Raw genomic sequence first — 24,660 nt, 5'->3', positions numbered from 1 at the left:
CATGACGTGGGTATTAGACATATCACCATAGTACGAGCAGATTTGAGGCCTAGTAGTAGGTTGGAGGCAGTAGCCGTGAAACTTTTTCTTGTGTGCGGGCATGTTGCATGTGCTCCCAACTAGGATCACTATGGATTATGGACAGGGTGATTTGAGATAGCAATCTCCTGCACCATGCCGTTTGAAAGAAAAGAAGTATCACACGGCCGGAATGGTATTGTTGAAATTTATTATTTATATATATATATATGCACATTGAGCTTGCATAATTTTTCTGAATTAAGTACAACTAACTACAGTATTAAGGACATGTCCTCGATCCATGATTGGACTTTATGTTGTCATTTGAACAGCAAAACTCATTTTCGTGAACAGAAATTTTCCCTCTTTCTAAAAAAGAAAAAAAATTCTTTACAAAGAGAGGGAAACGAAAGTAGGAGCTTTCTTTAGAGAAATCAAAAGCAGAGGTTATCATGCAAGATTTTGAATAATGTGGCCCTAACATGGCGCAGGCAAGGTATTAGCTAAATGAACCATACAAGAACACTGAACACATGATGCAGCAGGAGCAGGAGCACAATGGAATCTCGACTCCCAACATATCATTACGAGCTGATGAGGAGAGCTCACCTTTTTCTTCCTTTCCCTCATGGTCAGCTAAAAAGCTTTGTTCCGAAGGAGATGGCAAGCAATTGCATGCGCCTCCTCAAAGCAAGCTGCATGCATATATATCTACCAATTTTTGTGGATAACATTAATCCCATTTTTCGAAAATGATATGGGGAAGAAATGAATAAGAGCAATAAATCCCTCATGTGCCAGTGAAAAGAATTTCTTCATGTTATTCTATCCACATGACAATCAGGTATCCTCACATACAGAACATACGAGCATGATTACAAGCTCATTGTGTCGAAAAGTACCATGTTAGGAAGCACCTCCAGCTGATAAGAATTAGAAGCTGTTCCATAACCAGAAAGTGCTAGCTTTCTCATTGTGTCTGCCGGCCGGACACCACCTTCTTTTCGCTACATTTCTAAAAATGCAAACGCATTCTAATTATCTCCATTTCGGTGTCCGACTTCCTCCCAGGCCCAATCACGAGATTTTTATCCGCAAATCTGCATCTAATTCTTCGACTGCACAATTAGAATCCCATTCACCTGAGGCTTCTCTTCCCAGAAATGTCTAGTCAATAGACGGCCCCATTTTTGGCAAGCAAAAAAACATGAACGGCTTGGGTCAGGTGTCTTTGCCTCACACCGACTCGGAGCACAGATTCTGCCACCGCCTTGTTGCATCAATGTCAAACGCACAACTCCAGTCCTAAGAACACATCTGGCCTACAAAGCCAAGACGACTGAGAGAATAATCCCAGGAGGGGACAAGACTCCAACCAAGCACAAATCCCGAAACATCAACGAAGGTATTTTTTCGACTGCGCCTCACGCAGGGGAGAGAGAGAGAGAGAGAGAGAGAGAGAGAGAGAGAGAGAGAGAGAGAGAGAGAGAGAGAGAGAGATTCGGTTATAGCGTGACATCGTGCGAGAACATCATCATATAGAACAGAGAATAAAGCAAAATCACAAGAGGGGCTGATGGCACGAACTGACCGCGAGGCACTGTTCAACTGTCGCGTCCTTGATCTATCTTCAACAGATATCTCTGCTTCGTTCTCTACTTCTTAGACGAAATCGGCACAATCCCATGCTGGTTCGTTGAAATAAAGAACAGAAGATCTCCGCTCTGCGATGGAACTTGTGTTGAGCTGCTGATAGTACCTGAAACTGCCAATGAAATGACTCGGATGAGAAATGAATTGAGTTGGAGATGTTAGGGAAACATACAGCATGCACTGGTGCTTGCCTGGAGTTCTTGGTTGTCATCTCCTTCACCTTTAGTTTGATGCACCCACAAAAAAAAAGTATGCCACTGTTTGGGTTCACAAAAAAAAAAGCCAGATCTCCCAGCCACATGATCGTATATACACAGAAATGCAAAAAAAAAAAAACGAAAACGACGCATTTGACAGGGGCATCACAAGATGCAAGAACTAAAGTTGGCTAGCAAGTGCTTTATATATGATTTAATTTGTTCTTGGTGGTTGTGGGTAAGTGTCCGATTAGTGCTGCCACTCTACTGATAGAATGGACGCGCAAGTAATCCGTCCCGATCGCTAGGCAGGGGCCCTGCTTTTGCAAAAGCATGCTGCTCCGATGGCGTCAGCCATCGATCCGATTGGCAGTCGTTACTGCCGCGAATAGTGCAACAGTATTCCAGCTTTTTGGACAATGGGAAATGGAGATGCCGATGCATGCATATCAACAATGCTGAAAGCTTATTGCTTTGGGCACAGGAGCTGGTGAATTTGGTATATATGCCTCAAAACCAGACTAAAAGGGGGTGTGCTCTAGCTGTATCATTAATCACTAACTAAATATTTCTAGGAAATTCATATGTGAAATACAGGCATTTGCTGATGAACTTCGAGTTTCATGTGTCTCTAACATGTGATTTCGTTTATTTTTCTTTGTTGTTAAATAAAGGTTTCACAAGGCTTCCCCTCCAGTTTCAGTTGATGATCCTATACAGTTGATCAGATAAAGATTTGTAGGGGGACCTTCCTCCTATTTTCTTTTTCCAAGGAAAAGGAAAACTAAAAGAGGATGAGGAGCAGAGCTGGAAAAAAAAAGGAAAGAAAGGCATGTTTGCGGCACCCTCTTTCTTTAATTTGGCTACATGGTTCATTTATTTATTTATGGTTTGGAGTAGTCAATTTGCAATTTTTTTTTTGTGCAAATTGTACCACTCTTGGAGGGTGAGCAATATGTCTTAGTCAGAACTCAGAAAGCCCAAGGTGGTTGGGGTGTACACCCACGCCACCAAAGAACTGACCTAAGGGCTAAGGCTCAGATCCACAACGTATACATATATAGATTTGGCTATGTTCAATATTTTGGAAAGCCGTAATATGATCTCTCATATTAATTACTACGATACCAACATCAAAATTGTTAAAGAAAAAGGAATTACAATACACATTAAAGTGCTACAGTGAAAAAGGGAACGAGGTATCAATCCATCCTCTTAGCTGTCGAACCCCCATGGTAGTCATGTAAAGTTGTTACTAATCAAAGGCTCAAAAGCACTTGCAAGATGTGATCAAACTCATGGGTGTCGGACTTGCACGGTGCATACTAGCAGATGTAAAAACTATACGATACGCATAGCCGATTTGCTTCATAATATAGCTAGTGGCCTAACAATGTCAACCTGTTTATTCCCACAGTGCCTCTCAGTAGGTAAAGCTACATATCTATCCATACATCCAGCAAGTTCATGCTACACTCTAACCAGGTGAAAGGCCGAGCATCTTGGGGGAGAATACATTACATGCATGTAACAAAAAGCAAGGTTTGGCACGGATGAACTGGAATAATTTTTACCCCTAAACAAGACTACTCACGCAAGTCAAGTCATGGATGCACACAAGAGGGTAAATAAACTCGCAATGTAATGTTCTCTTGAAAAGCAGGGCTAGCAGCAAGAGAAGGACAGGGGTTGAGTGGCATGCTGTTTGGATATTGCTGCCCATAAAAGGTGAAAGCTCGCTCCTCATGGCCATGCACCAATACAATAAACTAAAGTTACCAAATTCTACAAAAAGGAAGGGGGCGAGAGAAGGTGGCTTCTCTCTCTCTCTTGTCTTAGGCAAGCAAAACTACCATTGCTACGCTATAAAAAGCCTTCACCAACCAAGTGCCTTCTCCGCTCACCCAGAGCAAAATCCATCAAGAGGCCAAGCCAAACCAGAGGCCAGATTAGCCACTCCTACCTCGCTCTTGAAGATCTCCACTGGGCAAACAAGTGAAGTAGCCATGCTGCACCAGCACCATTACCATGGAGGAGTAGCCATGGCCAACCTTCACTGCCTCACATCTCCGAACCCAGCATTCCATGCTCACTACCACAGCAACATGATCGCTATGCCGCCCACTCCCTTCCAGTTCCCTCCTACCTTCGAACCTACCCACGAAGCACCGGCTGCTGTTGGCAACAGTCCAGCCGGATCTGGCAGTGCTGATGATGCCTACGGCGGCCGCATGGTGATGGCAGAGGACGAGCGGAGGCGGCGGAGGATGGTCTCCAACCGGGAGTCCGCCAGGCGGTCGCGCATGCGCAAGCAGCGGCAGCTCACCGAGCTGTGGGCGCAGGTCGTTCACCTCCGTGGCACCAACCGTCGCCTCCTTGACGAGCTGAACCACGCAATGAGGGGCTGCAGTGACATGTGCTGCGAGAACGCCAGGCTCGAGAAAGAGAAGGCGGAGCTCGGTACCAAGCTCGAGCGCCTCATGCAAGCACAGAACACCACCACGCCAAGCTCCTCGTCAGAGCCGCGAGATGACACGGCTACTGAATAAATTCATTCTTATCTTCACATTTTAGCTACGATTATTGTTATTAGTATACCAAATAAAACATGTTTTGAGGTGGTTTATTTGGCGTTTTTTTTACCTTTTTAATGTCTACTACAGGTATATTCTAACTACTTATATTATGACCTCTTTTTGTCAAGCTGGCTAAGATAAATTTGGATCAGTTGTACTAACAAGTTGCTGTCAAAAGGACAAAAACAACACAGCACATATATAGATGAAAAAACAAGAAACTGTCGAAAAACCATCAAGGGATAAGAAGCCTTACGATTGGTTTCTTCCAACAAATGATGCTTTCCACTGAAAATGATGTGGTGAGTGGGGTTGCTGGCTATTGTAAACTTGCTTTCTTCAGTGCTTGTTTGGTAGTATTTCAGAAGCTGTATTTTCTAAAGGAAAAGGAAAGAAAAGATAGCAATGGTTCATTCACAAACCAAGCAATAAAATCAATTCTTTCAGATGCCTATTGAACTTAATTCTCTCGAATAAGAACAAATAAATATGCGAACTTGTGTCCTCGATTTAATTTCCAGTCGAAATGTGATACATAAACATGAAAATGTTGTCTGAAAGAGCAAAACAGATGTAAATATATTCTGTTTGATTGTTCCAATAGAACAGTTTTTTTAAAGGATGATACTGAAACAGACTTAATCATGAAAGGAGTAACCAGTAAAAACTCGACCCGAGGGATAGACATACCTATGATTTCGTCTTACAGAAGAGTACCTCAGCTTTGAAGCCAGGCTGGTTAAAAGGTTCCGATTGACCTCATAGTTCATCAATTTTCTGTGAGAAGCTTTGGTAAAGGAATAGCTAGTAATTAACATAGTGTATTAAAAAATCAAGAAAAATGCACGAGCTACCATATCGAATTCACTGAACCCACAGGTAACATGAACATCTTTTTCTCATCTCAAATGAGGATACGAATCATTCTAGAATCTAGATGCTTACACGTGTTCTTTCAATGCCAAATTTGGACATAGAAACCACTTAAGATGCATGTGCACTAGTTCAACTATAATTTCAGAAATGCTGAATCTATTTTTTATTTCACTTGGAAATAACCTAAGGCTAGTAACATGGCAATAATATACCAGGTTCATTACCATTCCAGTAATGTGGGTGTCAAATTAATGTCGATAAAAATAGCACAAAGAAACTGGTATAAGGATGCATCTGAAATTTGCAACTGGCAAGTGTGCCATCAAATCATGCTATCAAAGCTCGAGTGAGCATTTCAATATAAAAAGCAAAGGAAGAACACTGTGAGTTGCTCATATCACGAGGACCAAGCAAGCAGAGTGTTTAGAAAGCAAGAGTCTTGATACATACTTACACAGGCTGGCAGGCAAGGCTGACAGCAATAGAAACCTCTGTAGGGTTGGTGATGCAGCTTTCCATATAACAGGACAAGAACTGGAAAGTACCTACAGCACTTCAACAAGCTGTCAAAAGAGCCAATATTCAGATATGGCCTGTGTATTTCCAGGTGGGTGCAGGTAGATAGAAACAGTGTACAGAATTACGATCAGTAGCATGATTCTGTAGATAAGAACATTTTACCCCCAATAATTACGGCAGAAACATTTCCAAAAATTCAGCTCTTGGCAAATGTGTGAAAATGAATGTGCTTTAGAGAGTAGTGGAACCAAATGACACTGCCTACAAGTGCTAGCCCTGGGCAATGATGAAACTGGGGACAAAAAGATACAAACATTGAAGATATGGACATTAACAAGATAAATATACTCATAACAAAAAGAATTACTGTGAAGTATAGGTAGCAGGCCATCAGCATGCTTTCTTGAGTTATAAATCACCATGTGAAAAGGGTAGCTTTGTATTTTCATCTGCTTGTGTATCTCCACACAAAAATAAATTAAGTCGCACAATGACATCCAGAGTATTAAATAAAATTTGAGGTTCAGATTTGAGCAAAAAATTAACGGTTCACTAGGGATAGTCTATAGTACATCAATTTGAATATCAAGAATACAACAGTATTCCTTGCTACAGATGCTTCTGGAACACATTCAACAAACTGAATTTAGAGCAGGTTACAATCATTTTTGGAGTCAATTTTCTTTCATGATAGATTACATACTTCAGGTTGCATACCCCCGGACTACAGAGGAACAGCAGACAACCCGATTTGCCTACCGTTAATGCATCAAGTCAAGTCTTCTTGGATTGCTGCCTCTTTCCAGGCATTAGATTGTTTTCTGGGGCCAGAGCACTAGCATTATTTTTTGGTGAGACATCCCCTGCTAAAGGTGGAGAGTTGTTCTTGGCAGAGGAATCTGCTGCTGAAGATGGAGAATTTCCCTTCTCATGGCTGTTCTTGTCCCGAGAAAAAAACTCTGGGTTTGCAAATGATCTTGTACATGGCCACCTAAGAGGAAAATAATAAGATTTGGATGCTTGCTATATTTGGAACCTGAAATGGTTACTGATTGCACACATGAAACATACCTGCTTGACTGAATTGTTTCACCTTCAACAATGGTGTCTGCTTCAAAGATGTTCCCTATTAACATGATAAAGAATAGAACATTTATAAAAGGCCTAAGAAAAGAGAGCTAGGGCTGATTCAAACTTATAATCAATCAAAATGAAATTTTGTTAAGCCACAGGGAACAGTCTCCAACTAGAAAACACATGGGGAACAATGAGACTATCAATCAAGGAAATAGTGATGAACCTTACAAGCAGAGACATTAAACAATACACTGCATTCGAAATACAGAGTTTTCAGTTATTTTGTGTAGAGAGATGGGAAACACCGCACCCGGGTTGACCTTTCATATATATAGACCAGAAGGTTTGGAGTGCAAGAATACATATGAGTATACGTCACATGTAGAATACAGGCTATATACATCTAATATTTGCAGATGCTTCTAGAATGTTTGCACCAGCATTGTCATGCAAAAGCCCATCTGCAAATTGAGCAGAAAGATCATGCTAGCAATGTCCATTCAGTAAAGTTGCCTTTTCCCATCCTTTCCTTTTCTCCTCAGAGAATCACATTTCTCTTGGAGTTGGCTAGTGGAAGACAGTAAAGTAAATTGAAATTCAGAAAAGAAATGGCAGCTCATTAGATAATTGTAAACATAAAGTACATTCTTATTGTTAATAGTTTCCAATACTGTGCTCCCATAAACATTGATTTGTAGTGCTTCAAGATGTTGATCAAATGAATTATTAACACAAAAGGTTCATACAGAAAAGATAGCCATATATCAATATCATGTCTACTCAGTGCTGACTAACAAATAGTTTGCATGGCCACGTTTGATGTAACAATGGATCATTTTCCATAAGGAGTGACAAGCTAAGCACATAAATAAACTATAAGAAGCTTCAGGAGCAATATATACATAAGGATATCAATGGTAAAATGGTATCTGTCGCTACTGGATCGATAGTAAGTTCAATATTTGGGATCCATGGAGGCATGATTTTTCATGTTGTTGATACCTTCTGCCTAGCACGGGAAGATGCAGTAGCGAGTTAGTTCTTCATTTTCAGGCAGCTAAACAAATCTAAGACTAGTTTGAGCTTATGGTGAAAAGAGAAAAACTAGTTTTCTAGTTTAGCATCTGAAAGGAATTGTGATGATCCTAAACTGGATCACATTCAAATTCGGCTAAGCTCAAATAAAATGTAGACTTGAGTACATACAGCTATCACATTAGAACTGATGATAAATAAGTTTAAGGAGTTCCCAATTTGTAAGAGAGTTATGCCCTTGACTTACATATTGCAACTAATATGTTAGAGAACTGAGTCATGGACTCCATCAAAAACAACATGAAGAGTGTCACCCTAACTTTCGTTCATTTTGCTTATGTACATAGAACATTCCTGAGAGAAGAATAACACAATTTTCATTTGATGGCAGAGCGCTACAGCCAGGCAAAATGGCCTGCTTGTCTGTGATAAAACAAATAAAAAAAGGCATGCACTAGATATTAGGTGACTCTGGATACTGCAAGAAGCTGAAGAGTGCATCAGTACCTCCATCAAAAGCCTTTTTAGAGAAGAATTTGGCTTTCAAACGGGCTGCAAGTATTGCTTGATATCTGTTGATCTTCTGTTCGTGCTCTTGGATTACTGCTTCTCTGCACATGTCAAATACGATGCTTGAATTTTACTGCAACCTAGAAAGCTTCACACAGTGACAACAAGCAGAATCCAAAGTTCAAAGAAAAGGAGTAACTTTGCCCTTTCAATCATGTCCTACAGGATTAAGATGTTCTAATTTCTACTCCCTCCAAATCGCAGATGTATGTAAGCTGTAATGTTCTAGACCTGTAAGGACCGATTAGGCCCTTCAAAATACAAGTGTATTTAATAGTAAGAAAAAATAATCTAAGGTTTGAGGTCCTCAACCAAAAGGTAATTAGTCAAACAATTCAGTGTGCACCTTACAAAGTCAAAATTGTCCAAATCTGCTTGTCAATCATGGGATTCTGATACAAAAATCGATAGAGAGACCTAAACTCTACAAGGTAGAATACATGACACTACAGATGATAAAGAATCAATGTGTCAGGACCAAACCTAACTTTTGTGTCATCAACTAGAGGACAGAAATTTATCTTTTCTTCTTCTTCTTCTCCCAGAGAACCAGATATGCTGAGGGGAGTCACAAAATTTGGAGAAAATATATTGTGAAAATGGTAACCTTAAGACCTTGACACGTTTTCAGAAAAAACTACCCTAACTTTATTATTTTTACCCATTAGTTTTACATGACTATCGACGACATATAGCCTAATCATGTCCTGTTCACATGCCTAACACTATACACATGAAGAGATACTCATTTGTGCACCATACCAGCCCTAGAGGTTTTTGCAAAGTAGTATATCTTTTGCTGAACTTTGCTTACAAACAAATATATCAAAGTCCTAAAACATTAGTGATGTTGTGCCAAAAGGGTTTCGGTTCTGGCTCCACCACAGTACCACTCCTAGTTCACCAGGCAAAACGCCAAAACCACAAATGTGGTGACTGATGCGGTACTCCTGTTTCTGGTATATATAACACTAATATACTGTGCATTGTTATAGGGCTACCAGTAACAGGGTAACAATCCCATCTCATCCATGCACTCGTAACACACATATACCTCTATCGACTATACAACAACGCGTTCACAGATTCTAATTCTGCTCTATCTATTCCTATGGATGCACGCATAAAACAATGTAACCGTAAGTGAAGCTGCGTTTCTGTCGAGAATTAAACAAGGACAGAGCATGCATTGCTGGAACAGAGGCAAGGGAGATCGCAATTACGAGTCATCATCCCGCGCCAAGGGGGGCTTGGCCTCCTCCTCCTGCGGCTGCTGCGGGACAGCCGCGGCGGCAGCGCTTCCTCCCTCCTGCACGCACCAGTCAGGAGCTCAGCTTGGGGGGGTCAGGGAGCAGAGCTGAACCTGATGAGACACAGGCAACGATCCAATAGCGAGCGATGGAGGAAAAAAAATGGGATTGTGGGGGGAACCTTGACTAGGTGCTGCTCCGACGTCGGGGCGGGGGTGGCGGCGGCCGTCTCAGCAGCAGCTGCCGCTGCTGCTTCTGGCGGCGGGGCGGGGGCGGTACCGGCGGTGTGCGGCCACGGGGAGGAAGCCATCGGTTACGCAGTGATGCAGCCGCCTGTCTGCCTGCCGGGAGGCCGGCGCTGAGAAATTTGCTGGTGAATCGATGGAGAAGTGCGAGGGGTGCCTGCCGGTGTCCTGGTTTTATTTTGGGCGCACATGCTGCGCACGGTACCCTCCCACCTGAAATTAAAAAAAATTGAGAAACCAGATTTAAATTTACGACGACAAATTTAATAAGAAGAGGTACAGCAGTTATGATAATTTTTAATCCTCTTTTAGAGCGCGTTTTGATAGAAAAGTGGTTTGTATAGCAACACAAATAACAGGAAATTGTGGATCTTACGACTTGAGCGTGATCAAATTACATTTGTATAAACCCAAACTACTTGCTCTTTTCTCCCAGAGCAAATCAAACCCATAGTTTCAACCCAAATCTTCAAACCAGTTTCGAACTACTAGGTCAAATTCTCTCCAACTAGTTTTGATATATTGCTTCCAATGTGGAGCCCATATATAAATAGAGATATACTGGTCTACACAGAGTAGCTGACAATCATTATGAGACATTTCCAACAAATTTCACTTAGATTTGCTAAAATTTTAGGTGTGAATGCAAGCTTTTAATTCTAGAGTCCGACTTTTGACGTGGAGACCACACACAAATCTTGCCACACCGATTTGCATAAAGTAACTAATCGTTATTCTGAGATATCTTCAACAAAATTCAGTCAAATTCACTTAAATTTTATAGTGTGAAGGCGGACTTTTAGTTATAGGGTCCGATTTTTTACATGGGGTCCACATGTCAATTTTGTTGCGCGGATTTGTACAAAGTTGTTGACTGTCATTTTGATACATCAATATAAGGTTCAGTCAAATCAGTTTAAGTTTTAAGGTGTTAACTTGAGTTTTTAATTTTAGGATTCGGCTTTTAACTTAGTCACATATATAGCCATAAATTATTTTTTTATTAAATCTTTTGAATTAGCCAAATCTATTTCAACCAATCCAAACTAGACCAAACCATTATAGGTTAAAACCAAACCATTATATATATCCCACCTTTATTATCCACCAAACCAATATAAACCAACTAAAAATCCAAACCATATAAATCGGTTCACACCGAACCATTAGCAGGCTGAGTTGCAATGCTCACGGGTAACTTGTTTCTTTACAAACATAATGTCGGGCTTCATGTTCACAAGAGCCAACTGTGCACACCAATTTTTGGCAGCTCGAATAAAGATTTGTTGGTACTTTGAACTGATTCCAAATTTTAAGCGACGTTCATATGGCACTTTGTTTTAGTTTTTTTTACTTAAGGATATTTTAGCGTTCAACTGAAAATTGGAACCATCATTCATCAAGTACATGAACAACCCGTTTAAATTATTATTTGATAGTCCTAATCTTGTGTAAGAAATAAGGGTGCCATAACATTGCTCTTAGTAATTTAGTAGAATGCACAAAGCCGGGCTACGGCAATGTTAGATAGATTTAGGAGGTGATAGATGATTTCACCAGATCTAAGACAAATCTGCACGTTAAATTAGCACTTTCAGATGTTACTTATGGATATGAGGTTTGGCATGTACTATCTCCCTTTCTGCCTTTCACAGTGTTTTCTGGTCCATATACCTAGAAGGCTCAAAGCAAACTTTGATAAAATCATGATGTTCCCTTCTCACCGGATGGATTTGACATATTTTCATTTAATCTCTTAATCAATTACCGGTAATCTACCACATTGATGTGGACCAGGCGAACATTGTGAAACGGAGGGGAGGGTGTACATCATCAACATATTTTGATATTTTTTTAACCAAAATTCAAAGCTTTGTGGGAGAATTTTAATTATTTTGTTATATACACTTGATTTGAGCTGCCGTTTTCTTAAATCTGTGTCTTTTTGCCTCACAAGACGTGCACTGACAATGAAAACTTTATAGTTTTTTTTTCTAACACCACGCTTTGTATAATTATACTATTACTAGCAAATATGTCGTGCGTTGCAACGAGAAAAAAAATCCCGACATTAGATGATTTATGGCTCACCTCAATTATTTTTAAAATGGATTTGAAATTCGTGGGCAAACCAGCAAGCATATTAATTTTAGCTAAACCCAAGAGCAATGGTAAAAATTGAATCCAAAGTTTGTCACGATCAGGATTCTTAGTAGTAGTATTTAACTATGAACAATATTATATGGTAAGATTGCACCATAGAATCGTAACTTTGTATAGATAAGTTGGCATATTCTCTATCTCACATCACACTCTGATGCTTAAGAACATTGACACCGAACATATTCTCTAGGAATCCTTTCAATCTGAATCTGATGAGTTATATATACAAAGGGTTCTCCATTGCGATGGATTTCTTACTTAGAGTGTTACATCGCATCGCAAGACGTGCCTTTTCACTATTTTTCTTTATATATTTTTGCTCAAATGTCATGTTTGCATATAATAGCCTCTTACGATCGCGTATTGTCTGCCTTTAGTCTGGTTTTAAATTTGCATAACGTCCCCTAAGCTAGTATTTGCACAGCTTGCTTCGATTTGCTTGAATGTGCGATGTAGTTGTTTTTCTTGCACAAATTTCCCTAACCCCATGTGTCCATAGTGTTTTACATCAACAAGTTCAGTTATAACTTTTTTTATAAGCTTCACGGTTTTTTTAATCCAAAAAATTATTCCAAAATCTGTCACATCAAGTGTTTGGACACATGCATGGAACACTAAATAAAATATGTTTACAAAACTTTTTGCACGGATAAGTTGTAAATCACGAGACGAATCTAATGAGTCTACTTATTTCATAATTTGCAACACTAATGCTATAATAACCATCCGCTAATTATGGATTAATTAGGCTCGTTAGATTCATCTCGTGGTTTACACCCCATCCGTGCAAAAAAATTGTAAATATATTTTATTTAATACTCCAAAATAGCAAGATTCTCTTTAATTTTTTTTGCCAAAATCATTCCTTTGCTGGTCGGATATAGTTGTGCATATAAATCCCTTTCTCTATCTCTTACGTTCTTAGGATCCGTAAGTAGCTACTGGTCACTTGATGTTGTGGATCCATTAGTATTGCTAATGCTGGTTCGTTTCAAGAAAAAATAGTATTGCTAATGTTGTGGCCGTCTAAACAAATATGTTATGCATTTAGTTATAGAGTATCATATAGGATAACTGTTTATAGGCAGTGAGTAATCAGTATTATTTGTGTAGGTGGTGCTGCTTAGTTCCTTCAATGGAGTGTGGTCCTCACTCCTCGGGTCGTTTTGAAACAAGGCATCTGCAAGAAATACAAGTTATTATAGTCAGTGCTATCAGTAATAAAATGGCATTTCAAAATGAATATCATGACAATATTATCCAGAAAAATTAATCCAGGGTAGGAAGCTTCTCAGCCCTGATCTTTTGCTTACAAAATTTAATTTGACGCTGGATTTACTTAAAAGATCAAAAGAAATTGTGAAATTTTCAGATTCTTTCGGAACAAATCTTCCGTAGAAATTGTATATAGTACTGTACCATCCCGCAGTTATGCTCTTCTTCATGCAGCAGAAAACAACTAAACAATGAACGTTTTGCAGGCTAAGCAAAGTTGAGCCCTGTCAGCAGGTGGTCCTGCCCATTACAGCTACACAAGCTAGTCGATCTACCGATGCTGCACGAATTTTTAATCGTGAGGCCGACGGCCAAGTGACACGAGGCTACGCAGCAAACCCACCCGGCAGGTGGCAGCTAACCCAAAGCGAAGTAGCGAACCATCACCAGCCATGGTCCCATCGCGCACGACCGCCGCAGACCAGAACGCTCACAGCTAGCCTGCTATACAAGCAAGCTTGAGACTTGAGAGTATATTGCAGCGTTGGAAGTGCGATTGCTCCTCTAAGTCCTCATTCTGCGTGACCGAGCAGCGAGCGGAGGGGCGGCTCGCGCAGGGGGCTTGCAGCTCTAGCAAGGGAAGCATGCCCCGCTCGCACAGCCAGACCGCGCGTGTGTCGGGAGATGGAGAGGGTCGCATGTGAACTGGAAAGCGGTAGGGAGGGGGAGGGAGATGAAGCGGAAGTAGAAGATTGGTCCAATCCATACCATAAGGGCGTAGGGGACCCATTTGTCAGTGCCATATGACGGACTAAAAGTCAACATACCGCAGAAACGGTCCGTACTTTATAAATAGATAAAGATAAAGATAAAAATAAAGATAAATATTATTATCTCCGTAGATGTACTACGTACGTTGTCTGTATTGGACAAGCATCACTGTGGTTCTCTATACGCACGGCCCAGATTCGAGCAAGGCCGATCTCGCATCTCACGGGTCAGCTTGGGCACAAAAAACAGAGAACCGAATCGAATTTAACGAGAATCGAACCGAATTTACCGAAACTGAAAAATTCGGTTCCATGATAGGTTCCGACTTCTCAGGCACCGAAAATACCGAGGTATTTTCGGTTGTGGACCTTGGTAAACCAAAGTACCGAGCTGTTACCGAATTTATCTAGAAGTCTGGTAGCCCATGAAGCCCATCAACAAAACAATAGACCAACAGCCCGCTGACTCACAGTCCAGCCCACCCACTCGTTGACCAACCCTATTCTCGCGCCTTGCCCCTCGCCGCCACGCGGCTCGCGCACCCCCCGCAGCCGTTGACGCCCCCCACCCGCTCGTCTCTCAACCCCCGCAGGCCGCAGCCCCCGACGCCCTCGCTCTCGCGCTGTCCCCCCCCCAAGCGCGCCATCCGCCCGGCCCTCCCCCAAGCCCCAGCCCCAGGCGGCCACGCCATCCGGCATGCCGCGCCGTCCGCCCCTCCCCCCCAGCCCCAGGCGGCCATGCCGTCCGGTGTCCCCCACGCGGGCATGCGTTGTCCGGCGTCCCGCCACACTGTTCGGTACTTTCGGTAAATACCGAAACCGAACCGAATTTACCGATACCGAATTTCTTTGGTACCGAATTTTTTTGGGAAGCGATCGGTACCAATGTGGAACCGAATTTGCTTGGATACCGAGGAACCGATCGGTTCGGTAATACCGAACGCCCAGGGTGACTCACGGGCGACCCGCCCGCAAGGCCGTAGCCCGCAACCAGATTCCCTTTGCGGCTTTGCCCCTCACCGAAAACCCTTCCGCCCTCCGCCGTGGCACCCGCCGCCGCCGGCCTCGCTCTCGTCCGCCTCCACTTCCTAGGCCGCGGCCTACCTCCCACGCGTCCGCCGCGGGACCTCGATTTGTGCGGTGGTCTGCCCAGAGTTCATCACCCCGCCCGGCGGGCGCTCCCCTCCCTCTCGCTGAAAGGGGCGCGCGCGCGCTCCAAGTCGTCGCCGCCTGCGATGCAGAGGATACTGTAAGCGAACTATGCAAGGAATGAATGATTTGGGCGGGTCATGTTGTACCTTCTGTTCTCACAGTCATGTTCATTTCTGCGTCATTCAGATCGAGGGCTGCTCGCCGTTGCACCAACTCCTCGGCGGCATTCAAATCCCCACTCGTAATGCGCAGAATTTCTCTCTGTACACTCCGTATTGTTTCGTGCATGCGCGTGTGCTTTAGATGCTAATGCTGCGGGGTTCCTGCAGGCGCAGGCGAATGTGGCAAGTGGAGTTCATTCTGAAGATGCTCCAACTTGTTCTAATGGTAAGCGTATTTTTAGTCATTTTTGTTTTTTCTATTGTTTTGCACGGTATGTTGTAGGCCTGTAGCTGTTGTTTCTGCACACTATGGTTAGCATGTTTTGCCGTGTTTTATGGTATTAATCTGGAAATGGTGCGATCAAATCAACTTTGTGCTATGGGTAAATGCCTTTTAGTTGCTTACTTAGCGCAAGAGTTTTTAGTTCTTTGAGGCTTGGCTTACTTCCTGTTGTTTCTATGATTGTCCTTCTCCTGCAGCAAGTTTCATTTGTACCATGCTTCCTGACTTGGGTTATCACCTTGTCTGGCTGATCTAAATGGTTCCCATAATTAGCAGAGTTACTGAGTGAATTTTGCGCACATCAATATGTAAGCAGTGTTATGATGATTGCAGAATATGATAATTTTACATGGAAGAATAGTTTGGTCAGATCTGTGCAAGCAGACATTGTCAATGCTCTCCGTAGAGGTGATCGGCAGCGGGCATCAATGATTCTTTCGAACTTTCAAAACACTGATTGGGAATTGACCAAAGATGATTTTTCTCATATATTGGAGTATTGCGCAGAAGCACCTGATCCTTTGGTAAAGTTACTGTTAGATGATTTCTTTTATTTTTTTTACAAGAGCTTAAAGTTTAATACATTCGTTTTGACTAGTACTCAATTGATGTTTCCAATATTTCTAGTTTGTTATGGAAACTTTGGAACTCATGGAGGAGAAAACTATTGGCATGAGCAAGGGTATTTACAGATATGTCATTCGTGCCCTGAGCAGAGGAGGATACTTCAAGGAGGTAAGCGATACTTATCATTTCTCAAGCTAACAGCAATGGTAGTAGCATAGTATATTCTCTTTTATGGATAAAAGAGACTACTGTAAAGTTTCCATTTCCTTGTGATACTGGCTTAGTCTAGATGTCGTTATTGGTGGACTGTAGATAACAGGCCCAGGTTCTTGGTACTGATTGGAGTGGGTCCGTTATACTTGTGCCTTGTCCACTCTAGCACACTATCCTATCCCAACTTGCTTGGGTCTAAAAGGCTTTGTTGTTGCTGTTGCTGTAGTTGTGACCCTTTTGTGCACAGATATGTCTGCAAATGTTTGCATGTTCACTGATAGTGCAGGCATTGTTTTATGCATTATATAATTTATATTTATAGGAGAGTGGTGAATTGGAGAAAGTGTTGTATGTTCTGCTAACACAAGTATTCCATAAAATTAGCAAACAAGTATGAGGCAGGTTTATGGAAAAAATAAGTACACTACAACTATATTACTGTTCGAAATACAAGATAGATGCATCTAGGCTTGTTTGCACATTTAATGAACCTGTTATGAACGCTGATGGGATCGAGATCGTGAGAGAGGGAGAGGGCGATGGCTGCTGCGCTACAGTACCCGCGGTGCTACAGTACCGCGGGTACTGTTCACGAGATGGCTGCGAGGGCGAGAGTGCGGCGGCTAGGGTTGGGGGGCGCTGGGAACGCCGGCCGCGGGGCTTCGCCCACGGCCGGCAAGAGAGAAGGGATTTCCTTCTAATCTCTTGCTTTATTAGATTGATACATCTCCTCTCCTTATATAGAGAGGTTTACTTGACCCCTAAGCAAGCGACTAATTAACCCTAATGGGCTAAAGCCCAATAGGCCCTTGACTCCTCTAATAGAACCATTGACTTTTAATGTGTTATTTCGATGATAATTCGATTGGATTTGGTTAAGTTGATTACTTATTTTTCTTCTTATTTACAAGTTGTGCCGTGTGATGGAGTGGAATTCATTTTTTCTTTCATATGCGCTATATATTTATCAGCTTATTGAATACTTCAGCTACGTGTAATCTGCAAGTTTAGAATCTTCTTTCCTATGTAGGCACTTCACTGGCTGACTCTTCTAGGGGAGAAAGAAAGCACTCATGCCACTTTGCCGTTTTTTAATATCTTTCTAAATTCCTGTGGAAGTAGTGCAAATCTGAAGGCTGCTGAATGCTGTCTAGAGACAATGGAAAATTATTTTCTGGGGAAGTCTGAAATAACGTACTGTGAGCTTTTGAAGGTTTGTAGAAGAAATGTTCAATATTGCTGTTCTTAAATTTCTTTTTTATATGCGCATTTAATATCAACTCACTGACTTGTCTATTGTAGTTGCAAGCCTGTATTCATGACCTTATTCGTTATGAAGCTTCCTGTTTGGTCCTTTCTTTTTTCTTTTCAAAATTAACATGTTGCTGTCTAGGCTGTTCCCTTTTGGCACATTGTTTTATCTGTGTGAATTGAACCTCCTCCTTAATAAATCACCATACTTGACTGCAAATCCATATTTTGTTTCTCACTTTCATTTCTTAGTAATGTTGTTGATCAAATTTAGTTTTTCTCTTGTGAAAAAATCACACTCCATTTTACTTTGTGTGTCTTATGTTTTGTTCTTCTCGCATCATGTTAGGACATTCCTTTCATCTCATGCAATATCATATTTCATTTATATAGTAGCCCTTACCACATATTTAAGTGATGTGGTGATTGCAAGACATACTAATTCTCTCATGGTTTATAACTGATGTTGTGAGTTGTGACAGCTTGCTTATTTGATTTTCCAGCTTGACTGTTACATTCTCGGCTCACGTCAATTATTCATTCTTGATCTAATATTGTGACAGCTTTGCTTATTGTTTTTTATATGTTTTAGATTGCAGTGTTACAGGAAAATCTGCCTGCAGTTTATGATATTTGGAAGGACTGCACTAGGTATTATAGCCCAAGCATTATTATGCAAAGGAAATTTGTGAGGGCTTTAACCACGTTTGGTGACCTCCAATCTGCATATCACATCTTGCAGCATATGGTAGCCATTGCTGCACAAAGCTCTGACCATCTGAGGTTGTCTTCTAAAAGAAGATACCAATCACCAAGATTAGACATTCCTGTACTTGCTTTGAGTGAATCTGAAGATCTCAAATTGTTACCAGACTGTAACCTGCAACCATCTCAAGGGAAGCTGGCTACTGGTGAAAATTCAGCTGATGTTCAGCCTGAGTTATTTGAGGAGAAAACTCAGTCATTTGAAATTGTTGAATTAAAAGCTGATGTATTATCTGAAGGTCTGATGTGCATTCCATTTGCATACACCATCCGCCATATTAGATTACTCATCCCAATGAGATATATAAACTTATTTCGTTTCAGTTTTGTTCTAGGCAACAACCTTGCTGATAAGGTTGGACTAGAGAATGGGAGTGTTCTAGATACATTGAGAATTGTGGGAAGTGCAGTAAGGAGAATTTTGAGATGGTCATTCAACGATCTTATGCATGCATGCGTACAATTTAACAACTGTCAGTTAGCTGAGCAGTTATTTCTAGAGGTAACAAATGTATACTTCTTGACTGTGTAATCTGTATCATTACCATGCAATCTTCATGTTGAATTTTACTTTGAATATTTCTCTGAAACTTTAAGAATTTCTTTCTTCTGGGTGGTAAATGTGCATGTGCAGTGTGTCAACAATTAGTTTTCTAACTTGATTCGTTTCATCTTCTTCACTGTATTTGATCTTAGAATAGGATCTTGATTCGTTTCAGTCATGTTTACTGGGCCTTTGTTTTTCTAATTTATGTTTGATTTCACCTGCAAATATTGTCACCAACATAGATGACAAAACCTATTTTTATAGGAACCACTACTCCGCCATTAATTTTGGTCATGCACAGATATTTGATTTAAAATTCTAGTTTGCAACATGCGATCGTGCATTTTAGTGCTATTTTCATAAGTTTATCCAATGTTATTAGCATAAAAGGTAAGGACTGCAATTTTCAGTTAGTTTAATGGTGAAAGCATTTTAACTGAAAGATTCCCATATGCTTACAGATGGCAATTTAATTTTTCTCTCCAGATGCAAAAACTTCGATTGCGGCCATCAAAATTTACGTATGACGGGTTTGTCAAGACTGTGATAGCTAGCAAAGGAGTTGCATATGCCGTGAAAGTGGTCTGCTACCAGTAACTCTGTTTATGTTCCAGTTACTTGAAAGGGCATCTCAATAACATGATGATAACGCACACAATTATTTTATTTTATCAAAGCAATACAATGCATCTCTTGATTTTTGTGAAAGTAGAATTTACTCTAATACTCTAATTATTGTTAAGAGTACTGCGATGTTAAGAATAAAATACTTCAAAAAACTCTATGCAAAATTGAACTGTGCCTGCACTATTACTACCTCTAGTTCTGGTCTGTTTTACTTGTTTAAGATATCGATACCATCTCCAATGCACCTGTCTAACTGTTACCAAATTTTTGTTATCGGCAATAAAACCATAATATAGTAGCACTTTTCACGAAAAATGTATCAATATCTTTTTCATGGGACAAATTTAAGTATTTTTATGTAAATTTTGACTCCACACATCCTATGACTATCATTTTTGTTCGGAGATAGCATTATTTTCTTGTACATATCTTAGATTCATCTGTTTTTTCAGATTGAAGTGATGGAGAGAAAGGGCATTAAACCTTACAATGATACACTTGCTGCTCTCTCAGAGGGTTTTAGCAAAGATTTACAGTTGGATTTGGCTGAGGATTTTTTGGAAAGAATTTCAGAGATACGGCCAAAGCATATACGTGCTGTTAATGCTTTGCTTTCTGGATGTGAGATTATGGTAATGCATTTACTTTGGACTTAGATTTTAGGATATTCGGTTTCTGTGCACCCTGCTGTCTTGGAATGCTTGACGATCTACATCATGTCCACAAAAAATAGTTTTCCATACCTGTTTGTCAAATTAAAGGTTCTGGTTCGTTAAGACAAAGCATGGAATAATCCTCTTCAAATTTTTGCAGAATGAACCAGAAAGAGCTGTGCGCATACTCGCTAAAATGAAACATGTGAACATGAAGGCAACTCTCAGGACTTACGAGCTTTTGTTTTCTCTGTTTGGCAATATCAATGTTCCTTATGAAGACGGAAATGTGCTCTCTCATGTTGAGGTTTCCAAAAGGATAAGCATCATTGAGATGGACATGCTAAATAATGAAATCCAACACAGTTTTGTGTCTATGAAGAACTTAGTAAGCCTGCTTTCCATTAATATATAAGTCTTTGTATTCTGTCTGGGTCCGGTTTATAAGGAACAAAAAGTGTCGTTTCTTTACTATTGTTACAAATTTTTGAAAAATTCACATGAGTATCTTGGATTTGGGATACTCAATGTGGCCTTTTCTGATAAAGTGGGGAACACTTTTAAAAACCTATGCCATTCTTTGGCTTTTTTCACTTTGTCCACATCATGTTTTGAGAACTCTTTATGCCTGTCTTTAAACTTATTGTTTTCTGTCAAGAATTCCCTGTGACATTTTTATTATTTCAAGGCACCAAATCCACTAATATTTTCAGTGGTAATTGGAAGCACTATTTTAATTAACCTGTACAGGGCATTTCATTGTTGTCTGTCAAAAGTCTCTGAATATTATAACCTGAGAGCTCTGTCATAATGCCAAAACCTTGTCTCCTCTGTTTGATATTACAAGATTTATTTTGTATTGTTAGGAGTTAGGACAAGGCTTTGGCCAACAATTACTCCATCAGTATGTCATTTATGTGATACAAATTCAAAATCATAAGTATGAATCTAATGACATCAATGACATATATTATGCATTAATGAAGTATTTGTTGGTCAAAAACTTTCCTAAAGAAAAGGAATACATGTTGTAAAGATGAATAGAAAGTAACCCTCTCTAAAAGTTTACTCACTGAATCACCAATTATCATAAAAAGCCATCTGTGAAAATTCGTAGATTTGTTGTGATTTCACTTGTCATTCCCATCTTCAGTGCTTCTGAACATGACAAATCCTTTGAATTCTTAATGTTCTAATTATTCTATTTCAGATACGAGCTTTTGGAGCTGAGGGGATGATAGAGGAAATGCTGAGGTACCTGAATGTAGCTGAAAATATCTTATGGGACATAAATCCTTATCAGAAGAGCGATCTCTACAGTGTTGTGTTGCATGCTCTTGTTCAAGCCAAGGAAGTATGTGTCAACAACCTGTTAAGTTTGTTCTGATGTGACATAATGATGAATTATTCTCTCTTTTGTTTGTAAAAGGATGTAAATATGGTCATAACAGATATTCTGATTCTTTCGTTCATGGCTCATTTGATCTCGATGAAGTAGATGGGGAGATCTCAAATGCCACCACCCTTTAAGTTGTAGTCATGGTGTTATGCAATTACTTTTGAATTGGGCGTGAAATTAACACTAAAAAGTTCTAAATGATTCAAGATTCACTCGCTTTACTCTTATTTACAAAATTTCAGGTTCAAATTAATTCTGTGTTACGAATTCTATAGCACATTTATCTTTTCTTTTCTTAAGTTCTAACACACTTTGAGTTTGTAGCTGAAAATTTAAAGTATGCCACAGCACTTCATATACTACATCATTAGTTTTTTTGTATAGGAAATGGTTCATGCTGGTTTTGTAGGAAATGGTTCATGCTGGTTTGGTACCAAACCAAAGTGAAAATTCATTGCATGATTACACTTAGCAGATATTGAACTTGGCATATTATCAAATTTGATCCATGTTTTTCTGGTTTGTAGAGTCACAAAGCAATAATGATTTTCAAAATCATGAGATCATGCGGCCTTCCAACCAATATTTCAATTTATACTACCATGATAGAATGCTGCAAATGGTTACCATGTTTCAAATCAGCTAGTGCATTGCTGTCTTTGATGCTCCAAGATGGCTTCCATCCAACTGTCGTGACGTATACATCTCTTCTGAAGGTAAATCTGGCTAAGCATAGGACCATCACACTTCCCTTTAGATTTATTATACTACTGATTACTTGTTAGTTGAGTTGACTTTTGCATGTTCATTTACATGGTCTCATGTCTATTTTTCTTGATATAATAGGTTGCATTAACAAAAGATGATTTTGAGGGGGCCCTGGATTTGCTTGATACATGCAAAACTGAAGGAATTGAGCCTGATATAAAGATGTTCAATGCAGTACTCTCACATGCGTATTATAAAGTATGTTATAAGAATAGTCTATTTCTCTTCCCCAGCTAAAATGATTTTTGAAGTTTAGCTCATTTTTTGAACACTGTTTGCAGGGTCAAATTCATGTCATTGAATATATTGTGGAGTGTATACATCGAGAAAAAATCCAACCTGATCCATCAACACTCTGGTACACATTTTGCGTGTATGAGGAGCATGAACTTTACAATACTGCAATTGAGGCATTGCAAGTACTCAGCATGAGAATGATATCTGAGGATGTAAGCATCCGTGGCGATAAAATAACTGCTTTTGAAGATCTAATCCTCAGTGAAGAGCCAGATGCTGAACTGAGAATCACAAGGACATTCGAAGCAGGTGAAGAGTTTCTTGCGACAGCTTTACTGAACCTGAGATGGTGTGCGATAATGGGTGCCACCTTATCTTGGTCACCAGAGGAGAGTCTTTGGGCAAGGAGGCTGGCATCCTCGCACGATGATAACAGGAGACCACTTATAAGCCCCTCGGAAGTCCCCCAATCTTGGGGAAGGAAATCCTATTTCTGAGTATCAGGATAAGGAATATACTTAACCTATTCAGGAAACTAATGGAGGCAGAACAGTCATTGTTCCAATCTAGTGATAGGCAGAACCAAATGAATCTCTTCTAGGCATGATTACTATGTCATGTTTTCTTTTGCTGGAAAGCATCCAGCAGGTGGACTTCCTTTTACCTAAGCACCATGATTGGACCTCCCTGCTTGTTCATCACCACCCATCCTGAAGCTTGGTCATGGAACATGCAGTGGTTTATCAATTTGTTCTGCGAGGGGCTGGTCTGTTGGCCTGTTGCACCTTTTTGAGGCTTCTGGGCCAACAGCTTCTAGGCCAACATTACTTGATAGGTTGCTTACCTGTTATTCATCTAGCTCTAACCATTACTAATTGTATCAGGAGCATTCTGTGGAATTTGTTGAAACGTATTTGATGGTGACGAAGATTGAATCACATGGCACTGACGGATAAATAAGAGGTTACAACTCAACAGTAGCTGGAAGCTAGGCTGTTGCACCTCAAAACAACTTGTTCTGGTTATTTTGGAGGAATTTGGATGTTGTTATAACTTGGTCTGACAGAGGTAGATTAGAGATGTATGGAGAAGAATGAGGTATACTAATTGACATATTATCGCTTACTAGTTGGTCTGTGTTGTACGTTATATACTGGTCTGGTGCTTCAGTAGTTGCCTCCTGAGTTCTGACAGCCTTTTTTGTTCACTTTTTGGGCTGTTCGAATAGCGATCTACTCCCTCCGTCCCAGTATAGTAACATGACATCACTTGTGTACCTTTGTTCCATGATTCCACGAATAAAATATACTCCCTCCGTTCAAAAAATGTAGGTTGTTTTGATTTTTCTAGATTCATATATTTTGTTATGAATCTAAAAAAATTAAAACGACCTATATTTTTGGAACGGAGAGAGTATCAATCATGTCGAGTAGTATGATCCCCATGGTTTGCCCCCATTTGCCCGCCTGGTTTTTGCACCTATGTTGGCCTGTTGCGAAGCATCATTTCTAGGCGCCTTCCTTTTGTAATGAATGAACTTATGTCCATAGAAATTTTAGAGAATTTCGTGCTCCAAACGGTCAAAATCTCCGGCAGGCAAAATAAAAAAGTTTTTTTTTGGATAGAGGATGGGAAATCCGAGAGTCCAGGTCCAGAATTTCTGCTGTTTCCCGCAGGCCGCTGAACGACCGAGGTTCATCCAGGCCAGAATCCAGGAGGTTCATCTCAGCAGCTCTCGGAGTCTCGGTTCGTCACTCGTCTGCTCTCGGTCGCACCCCTCCGCTCTCGCCCATCGGTCTCAGATGCGTCGCCACGGGGCTCACGAGTCACGACCAAGGTTTTTTTTCCCGACCGTTTGACGCTAACCGCC

The 24,660-nt window shown here is 40.5% G+C and overlaps 3 protein-coding genes and 1 long non-coding RNA gene across 11 annotated transcripts; 2 read left to right on the top strand and 2 right to left on the bottom strand.

Annotated features, from left to right (window-relative positions):
- Positions 1-790: 790 nt before the first annotated feature.
- On the bottom strand, positions 791-1,858 carry LOC120682085. The gene is made up of 2 exons (XR_005678194.1): positions 1,613-1,858; positions 791-1,438 (listed from the first exon to the last, which is right to left on the bottom strand). It is a non-coding gene; the product is annotated as an uncharacterized LOC120682085 (long non-coding RNA).
- Positions 1,859-3,575: 1,717 nt separating this feature from the next.
- Positions 3,576-4,574, top strand: LOC120682074 (basic leucine zipper 43-like). Its single transcript, XM_039963827.1, has one exon. It carries the CDS (start codon positions 3,617-3,619, stop codon positions 4,418-4,420), a length of 804 nt encoding a protein of 267 aa, XP_039819761.1. The 5' UTR covers positions 3,576-3,616; the 3' UTR covers positions 4,421-4,574.
- A 1,773-nt stretch (positions 4,575-6,347) lies between these two features.
- LOC120682045 (dihydrolipoyllysine-residue succinyltransferase component of 2-oxoglutarate dehydrogenase complex, mitochondrial-like) lies at positions 6,348-10,165 on the bottom strand. 7 transcript variants are annotated; one of them, XR_005678188.1, is made up of 7 exons: positions 9,956-10,149; positions 9,748-9,833; positions 8,462-8,565; positions 8,202-8,308; positions 7,822-7,928; positions 6,914-6,968; positions 6,348-6,833 (listed from the first exon to the last, which is right to left on the bottom strand). XR_005678188.1 is itself a non-coding variant. In XM_039963806.1 (6 exons), exons 1-5 carry the CDS (start codon positions 10,082-10,084, stop codon positions 6,956-6,958), a joined length of 339 nt encoding a protein of 112 aa, XP_039819740.1. In that variant the 5' UTR covers positions 10,085-10,149; the 3' UTR covers positions 6,348-6,833; positions 6,914-6,955. The 7 variants fall into 7 exon arrangements, 3 of the variants coding, with proteins under 3 accessions (XP_039819740.1, XP_039819724.1, XP_039819732.1); XR_005678186.1 differs by having other exon boundaries at positions 6,914-7,928; XR_005678189.1 differs by lacking the exon at positions 7,822-7,928.
- A 4,969-nt stretch (positions 10,166-15,134) lies between these two features.
- LOC120682033 (pentatricopeptide repeat-containing protein At1g76280-like) lies at positions 15,135-23,983 on the top strand. Of its 2 annotated transcripts, XM_039963772.1 has the most exons (15): positions 15,135-15,416; positions 15,506-15,560; positions 15,649-15,706; positions 16,097-16,287; positions 16,391-16,498; positions 17,574-17,756; positions 18,387-18,798; positions 18,895-19,061; positions 19,593-19,688; positions 20,186-20,365; positions 20,547-20,774; positions 21,597-21,740; positions 22,313-22,501; positions 22,632-22,751; positions 22,835-23,983. In XM_039963772.1, exons 1-15 carry the CDS (start codon positions 15,403-15,405, stop codon positions 23,285-23,287), a joined length of 2,598 nt encoding a protein of 865 aa, XP_039819706.1. In that variant the 5' UTR covers positions 15,135-15,402; the 3' UTR covers positions 23,288-23,983. The 2 variants fall into 2 exon arrangements, with proteins under 2 accessions (XP_039819706.1, XP_039819714.1); XM_039963780.1 differs by lacking the exon at positions 15,135-15,416 and having other exon boundaries at positions 15,508-15,560; positions 15,961-16,287; positions 22,835-23,939.
- Positions 23,984-24,660: the final 677 nt, after the last annotated feature.

Source organism: Panicum virgatum, chromosome 2K (genome assembly GCF_016808335.1).
Source record: "Panicum virgatum strain AP13 chromosome 2K, P.virgatum_v5, whole genome shotgun sequence".
Classification (NCBI taxonomy): domain Eukaryota; kingdom Viridiplantae; phylum Streptophyta; class Magnoliopsida; order Poales; family Poaceae; genus Panicum; species Panicum virgatum.
The sequence above is the reverse complement of the archived record's forward strand: the minus strand, read 5'-3'. Positions and strand labels throughout refer to the sequence as shown.

Bases quoted from the DNA above. Each gene is read 5' to 3' on its own strand.
- LOC120682074 (XM_039963827.1), top strand. From the start codon at position 3,617: ATGGCCATGCACCAATACAATAAACTAAAGTTACCAAATTCTACAAAA.
- LOC120682045 (XM_039963790.1), bottom strand. From the start codon at position 10,084: ATGGCTTCCTCCCCGTGGCCGCACACCGCCGGTACCGCCCCCGCCCCG. The intron at 8,566-9,747 runs GTAATTGCGATC...TGACATGTGCAG, and splicing joins TTGGCGCGGGATGATGACTC to AGAAGCAGTAATCCAAGAGC. The intron at 6,834-6,913 runs GTATGTTTCATG...TTTTCCTCTTAG, and splicing joins GAAACAATTCAGTCAAGCAG to GTGGCCATGTACAAGATCAT.
- LOC120682033 (XM_039963772.1), top strand. The intron at 22,502-22,631 runs GTAAATCTGGCT...TTGATATAATAG, and splicing joins CGTATACATCTCTTCTGAAG to GTTGCATTAACAAAAGATGA. The intron at 22,752-22,834 runs GTATGTTATAAG...CACTGTTTGCAG, and splicing joins TCTCACATGCGTATTATAAA to GGTCAAATTCATGTCATTGA.